General features: G+C 35.8%; 1 protein-coding gene across 1 annotated transcript; it reads right to left on the reverse strand.

Moving 5' to 3' along the window:
- Positions 1-1,137: 1,137 nt before the first annotated feature.
- Positions 1,138-10,030, reverse strand: LOC107572059 (NGFI-A-binding protein 2-like; the record flags this gene model as incomplete). The annotated part of the gene is made up of 6 exons (XM_016258456.1): positions 1,138-1,414; positions 5,594-5,779; positions 6,105-6,213; positions 6,869-6,958; positions 8,898-8,987; positions 9,737-10,030. Coding segments are annotated over 6 exons (849 nt in total), but the record flags the coding sequence as incomplete, so codon positions are not given.
- Positions 10,031-10,417: the final 387 nt, after the last annotated feature.

Here is a 10,417-nt window from a genome sequence, read left to right on the forward strand (position 1 = left end):
TGTTCAAACCTGTATGATTACATTTTTTTGCAAAAAATTTCACAGAATAAAGAAATATAGAGTCCCACAGTTTTTGAATGACATGATCTTTGGTTCATTTTTGGTTATCCTTTTAATTATAGGCCTTTACAAGCATATTACTCAAATTAAATCAATTTATTGATTAGCGATTACCTGATTGAGTAAATTTGCCACCAGTGGCACCAAACAGACAACTGAAACAATAACTACATTTTTTTTTTTTTACTTTTTCCCCGAACACTTCCCCATCTGTGAGATTGACGATGATGATGGCAGGGTAGGGCAAGTGAATCACAGTTGGTTTGTTGAGATGAGACTAGGGTGAGTGTGGGCGGTGGAACCGTGTGTCAGAATTGAGACAGAAACATCAAAATTGTCCATACATTTTCATGTACAATACAGTAAGTACCTTAAACAAGAGCAATGGATGAATAAAAGTTGTTGTTGTAATACACAAAGTTTCTATTTTTACACTGTTAGCAAAATAAAAGTAACAATCTAGAGAAATAAACATGAGAAACCTTACAATATAATTTATTGAGCAATTGAAAAATAAATAATCTGTCATTGAAGAGGCCACAGATCTATTTCTAACATTGGCGCTGCAATGCACAATTCTTACTTACAATTTCCCACCCATGATTCATTTGAATCGTTTACATTTTGTATGAAAACTCATGTGCATTTAGAGTTGATATATTCATATTTACTGCATCATGTTACTAGTGTAAGGGTTCTTAATATATTCAATTTCAGGATTTCACATGTTAATATGATCCAAAACTTGTAAACGTAAACATGTTTTGCTCGCTGTACATAAAGTGTTTGAGCAGTTTGCTTATTCTAGCATTGTGATTGGTTGGATTAAATAAACATGTTCCTCCCAAACTTTTGTTAGAAAAACTTTGCAAGAAACTGAGAAATTGGAAGGAGACCTAAATCCCAGCGTCTCACAGCTCCGCTTAGAACGAGAAGCATTTCATCTATCCTAATAAATTATGCAATTTCATTCTAGAATTTGCTTGACACAATATTAGCACCATTGAAGCTTTTTACTGACATTATAACCTGACAGAGAATATGTAATGTATTTGTAACACTTGTTGCTTGCACTAAGCTGTATGTGCTTCAAATTTCATTTGCAAAGACACAATAACTTTCCGTCAAATGTCTTTAAATGTTCTGACAGAACATGATAAGGTGCATACAAGTTTTATAGAACAGGACTATTCAACATAGCGAACTGAACACCACGGCTGCATTTAGACATGATATCCAACCTGAGTTCAGCATGGAGACTTGCAGATTGTCAGTTATGGATCGTCTTTGGTGTTTGCTGGACTGCTGCTTCTGTTACTCGATCCTCTCCTCTCTGACACTTTCTCCTCCATCTCTATAAGAATATAAACAAAGTTTTTGGATTTTAAATATGATAATGAGTTTTTTTTTTTTTTTTTATAATAAAGAGTGTCAAGAACACAGTAGATACTGCGGTGAATGGGTGCCGTCAGAATAAGAGTCCAAACAGCTGATAAAAACATCACAATAAAAAAAAAAGCTGCATGGGTCCCACTTTATATTAGGTGGCCTTAACTATGTACTTACATCAAAAAATAAGTACAGTGTACTTATTGTGTTCATATTGTATTGCAAAACACTTTTGCTGCTATTGAGGTGGGATACGGTTAAGGTTTGGGACAGGTTTGGTGGTATGGGTTGGTTTAAGGGTGGGTTAGGTGTAAGGGATGGGTCAACAGTGTAATTATAAATGTAATAACAGTAATTAATTACAGATGTAATTACATAGGTATTTTTAAAAATATAAGTACAATGTAAAACCATGTATGTACACAATAAGTGCATTGTACCAAATGATTAATTTAAATGTAAGTACATAGTAGTTAAGGCCACTTAATATAAAGTGGGACCGCTGCATGTTTGTAAGAAACAGATTCATCAGACATTTTTTATTAAAACCATCGATGCCAGCTAAAATAAATAGCAACGTTTACAAAAGAAAACAGTCCAAAATAGTCCTAAACAAATAAGTTGGTGGATTTTGATGTGAAAAAGGGCATGGACAAGTTATGGCCTGATATTTATGGATTATGGACTCATATTTTAACCAGAAACGATGGTTTAAAGTTAAAACGTCCTAATAATGGATTTGTTTTAACTTTTCACTTCACAACCTGTTAATGATGGACTGGACTGGTGTGGATTATTGTGATGTTTTTATCAGCTGTTTGGACTCTCATTCTGACGGCACCCATTCACTGCAGAGGATCCATTGCTGAGCAATTTTTTCTCAAAAATTTGTTCTTATGAAGAAACAAACTCATCTACATCTTGGATGGCCTGAGGGCGAACTATTCCTCTAAATATGTTCTGCTCATTAATGCACAGAGTTATCAAGAGACTAGAATTTGGAACTGGGAGAATCAGCATTTGCATCATTGGGTTTCCCTCTGCATTTCTACTTGTGCTATTATTGAACATCACAATTCCCACACTTCGGCAGACATTAATAATACATTACAGTAATGCAATAATACAAAAACTTGTATTATTATGTGAAGGCAGAACAATGCTGAGGAATGACTGTGCAACTGCAGAATGACTGACAGCGCAATGAAATGAGGAACTTGCATTTTCGCTTGAGACAAGAGACAACACAAAAAAAATTCAAAGAATGACTGATTAAAGCAAATTTTTGGCCATTCCACTGAACTGAAGCACTAGTGTTTGCTCATTAAGATAGAGAGAGAGAGAGAGCGGTTGCATCCTTTCACTGCCCACATGGTTTATTTTTACTCTGTCTCTCTGAGTCAAAGCGACGCCCTTCTCACTCCCTCCTACTCATTCACCCCTCTTTCTCTCCATCCATCCATCCGCCCTCCTCTCACACATTTTCATAAGCTTTGACGTCAGACAGGGAAGGGGGGCTCCAATTTATCACCCACACAGCACTTCCTGTGGCCCCCACCACCCATACGCGTTTTCTCTTATCATTTCTCTTTTATTCTGCGGTCCCCAATGACGACGTCAGACTGAGATGTTTGCCTCTGAAAGAGCTTCTCGAATCTGATGATCTCGGAATCATTCCATCCTTAAAGACTAGCTAGATTAGCTAACCAGATAAGTAAAATAAATCAGTTTGTCACTGTTCTTATATATTCCTCAGAGACAATTCAAGGTGCAAATAATGGCTTAAAAAACTTAAATAGCCAAGCTTGTTGTCAGTTCTGACATTGCATTTTGTACTGTATGTAACTAAGCAGCAAAAATACACACTTCTTATAAATTATACAGAAAAAAAGGGTTACAATTTATTTTAAGGTGTCCTTGTTAGTGTAACTATACATTTAAGTACTGAGTAATATTAATTAACTACATGTACTTAATATATGGTTAGGGTTAGGATTAGGGTTTGGTTTAGAGTTACTTGCATGTAATTATGCATAATTTATTGTTATTATAATAGTAAGTACATGTGTAACAAGGACACCTTAAAATAAAGTGTTACCGAAAAAAGTTACACTTTATTTAAAGGTGACGTTGTTATAGTGTAATTACACAAATACGTGCAGAGTAATATTACTAAATTATTTGGGTTAAGGTTTAGTTTAGGGTTAGTTACATGTAATTATGCATAATTTCCTGCCATTACCATAGTAAGTACATGTAACGTGTAATTAAGTTACCTTAAAATAAAGTGTTACAGAAAAAATTTCCTCATGTTGATGAACAAAATCTGAAGGTAAGCCTCTCTTTTTACTGACCCTAAGTTTACAAAGGGGAAGTAAATCCAAACTCGGTCTTGTTCCCTATTTGTGGTAGGTGCATGACAAGTGTGTGTCTTATAAAACATCTAGTATTCACCTGAAATCTGTCTCTTTTCTGACCCTAGGCTGACTTTGCTTGCGTGGTCACGTAACACCATTCTAGCCAATCTGAGGCCCTCATCCATGAGAGTTTGTTGCATGAGCTGGCGACTCCAGTTGATGAGGCCAGTGGTGTCGGTGAGGGGGTGAGGGGATGAGGTGGGGTGCAACTGAGGGCTGATATCTATCAAGACACACAGAATTAGACAAACATATGCCTCTCAATCAAATGTTATGGTTTCTTTCAGTAATTATGTTTTTCCCTGACATGAGCATGAATGGACACAAATTTGCTTTGTTATCTTCTATGCTTGATATTTACATCATCTCACTTCGATCACTTTTTGCGTGTGAGGTGATCCTTCATGGCTGTGATGACCATTATGACATTTGCAATAAATGCAACATAGAATGTGGGACAATGATGGTTACATGCCTAAGATTTACTGACATACACCGGACAGTCATAATAAATATATCAATGTTTAAAATAAAAATAAGGAATCTTACCTTGTGTTAAACTATCTAGACTTTCTCCAGAGAGGCTGTTGTCATCCGCTGTAGATCTGTTGTCACTGTTGGCTACTGGATCCTTAGACAGTCTGTCAGAATCTGTGACCTGAAAGAAGCAGTACTTCGTTTTGTCACTAGTAGTTGGCTTGTTACACTATAATTACAGATATGAGTGCAATAGTACTACAAAAGGAGTTCACAACTTGACATCCAATGTAAGTTCCAGTGTAACTCTTAATCCATCGATTTACATCTTTATTTTAATCCTATAAGGGAACCTGGCTGAACTCAAGACTTTTTCTATGTACACAAAAGGCCTATTTCTCTCAAATATTGTTCACAAATCTGTCTAAATCTGTGTATCTGTGTTCTGATGATCTCGGAATCATTCCATCCTTAAAGACTAGCTAGATTAGCTAACCAGATAAGTAAAATAAATCAGTTTGTCACTGTTCTTATATATTCCTCAGAGACAATTCAAGGTGCAAATAATGGCTTAAAAAACTTAAATAGCCAAGCTTGTTGTCAGTTCTGACATTGCATTTTGTACTGTATGTAACTAAGCAGCAAAAATACACACTTCTTATAAATTATACAGAAAAAAAGGGTTACAATTTATTTTAAGGTGTCCTTGTTAGTGTAACTATACATTTAAGTACTGAGTAATATTAATTAACTACATGTACTTAATATATGGTTAGGGTTAGGATTAGGGTTTGGTTTAGAGTTACTTGCATGTAATTATGCATAATTTATTGTTATTATAATAGTAAGTACATGTGTAACAAGGACACCTTAAAATAAAGTGTTACCGAAAAAAGTTACACTTTATTTAAAGGTGACGTTGTTATAGTGTAATTACACAAATACGTGCAGAGTAATATTACTAAATTATTTGGGTTAAGGTTTAGTTTAGGGTTAGTTACATGTAATTATGCATAATTTCCTGCCATTACCATAGTAAGTACATGTAACGTGTAATTAAGTTACCTTAAAATAAAGTGTTACAGAAAAAATTTCCTCATGTTGATGAACAAAATCTGAAGGTAAGCCTCTCTTTTTACTGACCCTAAGTTTAAAACTGGGAAGTAAATCCAAACGGTCTTGTACCCTGTTTGTAGCAGGTGCATGAGAAGCGTGGAGGTTATTGAACATGACAGAATTCTAGTATTCACCTGAAATCTGTCTCTTTTCTGACCCTAGGCTGACTTTGCTTGCGTGGTCACGTAACACCATTCTAGCCAATCTGAGGCCCTCATCCATGAGAGTTTGTTGCATGAGCTGGCGACTCCAGTTGATGAGGCCAGTGGTGTCGGTGAGGGGGTGAGGGGATGAGGTGGGGTGCAACTGAGGGCTGATATCTATCAAGACACACAGAATTAGACAAACATATGCCTCTCAATCAAATGTTATGGTTTCTTTCAGTAATTATGTTTTCCCTGACATGAGCATGAATGGACACAAATTTGCTTTGTTATCTTCTATGCTTGATATTTACATCATCTCACTTCGATCACTTTTTGCGTGTGAGGTGATCCTTCATGGCTGTGATGACCATTATGACATTTGCAATAAATGCAACATAGAATGTGGGACAATGATGGTTACAAGATTTACTGACACACACTGGGCATTCATAAATGTATCAATGTTTAAAATAAAAGCAATGAAAATAAGGATTCTTACCTTGTGTTAAACTATCTAGACTTTCTCCAGAGAGGCTGTTGTCATCCGCTGTAGATCTGTTGTCACTGTTGGCTACTGGATCCTTAGACAGTCTGTCAGAATCTGTGACCTGAAAGAAGCAGTACTTCGTTTTGTCACTAGTAGTTGGCTTGTTACACTATAATTACAGATATGAGTGCAATAGTACTACAAAAGGAGTTCACAACTTGACATCCAATGTAAGTTCCAGTGTAACTCTTAATCCATCGATTTACATCTTTATTTTAATCCTATAAGGGAACCTGTTCATCTTCTTGTCATTTTTGTAGCTACACTGAACAAAAATTATAAACGCAACACTTTTGTTTTTGCCCCCATTTTTCATGAGCTGAACTCAAAGATCTAAGACTTTTTCTATGTACACAAAAGGCCTATTTCTCTCAAATATTGTTCACAAATCTGTCTAAATCTGTGTTAGTGAGCACTTCTTCTTTGCCGAGATAATCCATCTACCTCACAGGTGTGGCATATCAAGATGCTGATTAGACAGCATGATTATTGCACAGATTATTGCACTAAGTTTATAGAAAAAGTCTTAGAACTTTGAGTTCAGCTCATGAAAAATGGGGGCAAAAACAAGTGTTGCATTTATAATTTTGTTCAGTATATATAGTCATGTCGCTATTAAGAAAGTGTAAGCATCTGCCCAAACTTCACCTGAGCATATTCCTGTCAAAGTCCTGTTATACAGATGTATATATAGATACATATCTTGATGTACTTACATCAAGCTTGATTCTCTTCTGAGCAGAACAGTCAACAGAGGCAGTACAATCATCTGAGTATGGCCTGAGATGATAATACAACAAACCCAGCTCAAATATGTTTACTTGTAAAAATAAGTCACAGTATTGAAGTATTGAAGGGCAAATATAGAAAACGACACACAAGAGGCGGCAAGGCTAGCTTTCACACAGGTATTTGTGAAAATGCCTATATCTCAGCAACTTCAAGGATTTAAGTGAAATGTCCAATTGCCCAAATGTGTTTCTCCATTTATTTGACATTTTCTTATAAATGCAGCACATCTGTTACCAGGCATAAATGTCTGGTCTCACAAACAAGAACCTTGGTCCACTACTACCTCCAATAAATTCTTCTCTACACAAGCGCCTTGGACCAGTTTTCTTTTCTTTTCTTTTTTGTCTTGATTACATTGAAGATTCTGCTCAGCTAAAAGTCTAACACACTGGTTTTGAATGTAATACATAATCAATAATTTTTTATAAATTCTGTCGTCCAAACTAAAATTCCACTATCATTATATATGTGACCCTGGAGCACAAAACCAGTCTCAAGTTGCTGGGGTATGTTTGTAGCAATAGCAAAAAATACATTGTATGGGTCAAAATGATTGATTTTTCTTTTATGTCAAAAATCATTAGGATATTAAGTAAAGATCATGTTCCATGAGGATATTTTGTAAATTTCCAACTGTAAATATATAAAAACTTAATTTTTGATTCGTAATATGTATGGCTAAGAACTTAATTTGGACAACATTAAAGGCATTTAAAAGGACTACTTTTTTTTGCACCCTCAGATTCCATATTTTCAAATAGTTGTATCTCAGCCAAATATTGTCCTATTCTAACAACCCATACATCAATGGAAAGCTTATTTGTTCAGCTTTTGGATGATGTATAAATCTCAATTTCGAAAAATTTACCCTCATTACTGGTTTTGTGGTCCAGGGTCACATTTTTGCTTGAGCTCTTGAATAAACAGCTTGAACACAATAAAAGCAAAGAACTGTATGGTAAATGTCTGATCTTCAAATTTGAGGTCTCTTTCTCAAACAGTCTCACACCGCCAACAGTTCAAATTTTCACTTATATTTTTGATTATATCCTTTTAACCGAATGGTCAACAAACATAACTGATAGTTTTGTAATAGTCTCTCTACATGGACATATGGACATGGTGCTGATGACACACCAGGTTTCATCAGGATTCGCCAATGCATTGTGGTAAACTGAGCAGTCTCATTGCATGTCTTTGTCTGAAGCATACGGTAGCCGAGAAGTGCAAAACAAATCACAATTCTGAAAACAAAATAACAAATTACAAACGCAAACGCAAGTCTAAAAAACAAAATAACAATTCAGAAAGCACAACAACAATTCAGAAAACATTATAACAAGTCAGAAAACACAATGACAAATTCGAAAACAAAATAAGTCAGAAAACACAACGACAAATCAGACAAAGCGGAAGAGGTAGGTATAGTTTGAGACAGCACCATTGGTTTGGGATTACTCACCGCTGACTGGACGAGACATCTGTCAATCAACGTATACAGGAAAAACCAGCCGAAGAACAGCAGAGTCGTGGTAGAAAGTTCGGAGATGGTATTAAAGTAGCTCAGTTTAAATGTATTGTATGAATTGCCCTTACTCTGGAATAAAAAAAATACGGGGTGTCTATTTACATTTAGTTACAAGTGGCTGTAAATCATCAGCTCCAGTGGCGCAAATGGATAAGTCATGCACTTATCTTGGCTTTCTGATGCGATTGACCTGGGGTCGATCCCGTCTTTTGCCGAACTTTTTTCCCTCCCTTTTCAAATCTCGTATTAGCAATGGATTCTATTTACACTATGTGAAAATAGCAGACCCTGGTCGATCGCGTCAAAAAGCCAATGACACGCACTTAACCATCTGTGCCACGGAGAGCTGACGTTTTACAGCCACTTTTAACTAAATGTAAATATACACTCCGTATTTTTTATTCCATAGTAAGGGCAATTCATACAAGTCGTGCTAAAGAGAACAGTTCAACTCTGCGTAACAACAGAGCATTGTCACGAATGCAGAATTGAGCTGCAGCCTCATTGATGAGCATCTGAAAGTGGAAATATTAAAAATGAAACTGGATCATCTGAGCTCTATGAAACTCAAGGCATTTTGACTACTATAAAATGCATTAAACAACTCCTGTAATGTTTATAGTAGCCTAACTGGTATTTTAAAATTAGTATGTTGTCAAATATTACTGTGAAATCTAGTTCTAGTTCTGTAAAGTTCATCATAAAAAGGTCTTGTCAAAACACAAGCAAAGACTTGTGGGATAATAAAATAAATCCTCTGAAAATGAACTGGAGGAATTGCTGGATTCATCTAATCCAGTGCTGTTTTTTAAAGGTTTAAAAAATGGCCTGTAATCAAAAGATTGTAGAATCAAATCTTGCTTCCCTGCGCAAAAGTCATCGCCACAATGCTAAGATGTTATGGGTGGTTGCCATGCAAAGCAGTTGCTTAACTTTTCTGTGCGTTATGCAGTTGCTAGAGTGTTTTTTGAGTCGTTGCTTTGGGATGAAAATTGTCCCATTTCATTGTCTACTACAATAAAAATTATAAGTCTAATTGCTTATTAAAGTAATAGCTCACCTCTCCTTACTTTGAGTTGTGTGTACTGTAATACACAATGTCTACAGCAGGTTAGTTTAGTTTGGATTTAGCAAATTTCACTGTAGCGATACAGGATGATACTTTAGTTTAGTTGTGTGTTTATTACAGCTAAACTTGAGAAGAATTTTTTTTTTATATATATAAAATCAGTGCAAGTTGTTCAAAATGTTCTCTTTAACAGACCTCATGATGGGTGAGCTGTTTCCCTGCCCTCCTCTTGGAGTCAAAGCGGCCATGGCTCAGGCTGTATTTGCGAATCTCTTCCTCTTTGCTCTTGTCTTGATGTTCCAGGTGGAATATGTGTCCCACCGTCTTGGCCATTTTCTTATTGAGTCTCAAAAGTGTCTTCACCTCGGTTTGATCTGCTTGCGGCATGGTTCTTAGAAGCCTATCAACGCTTTCCTCCCCGGCTTTAATGGTCTCTGGGTCCAGCTGACCTCCGGGCCACGGAGAGGTCATAGTGGAGGAGGATGAGAACTGACATTAAAATAAATGCTCCATGAATAAGCTTAATTTAAAATGTCTGTTTAGTGGCAAACGGTGCTGATGTAATATGTTGTGGGTGTTGTTTTCTAATAAAGAGTATGTATTTATCCATAATAAATAAGTAAAAATAAATCAATAGTAAAAGAGAGGTAACAAATCTTTAAAAAAAACTTTTTTTAAACTATGAATGTATAACCATACAGGCCTATATCGTAATGCTTCTTTTTCTTTTGCGGTTTTATGAACTTTAAATCTTTAAATAATGAAACCAAACACAATGTGAAAGGTTTTTAAATGAGTAATAAATGAACTATTAGTATGGGATAATGTACAGTGAGCCAGTCAACTTGGATGCCCAACACAAAAATAACCCCTGAA

The sequence above is a fragment of the Sinocyclocheilus grahami genome, unplaced genomic scaffold (assembly GCF_001515645.1).
Source record: "Sinocyclocheilus grahami isolate Dianchi unplaced genomic scaffold, SAMN03320097.WGS_v1.1 scaffold1688.1, whole genome shotgun sequence".
NCBI lineage: Eukaryota > Metazoa > Chordata > Actinopteri > Cypriniformes > Cyprinidae > Sinocyclocheilus > Sinocyclocheilus grahami.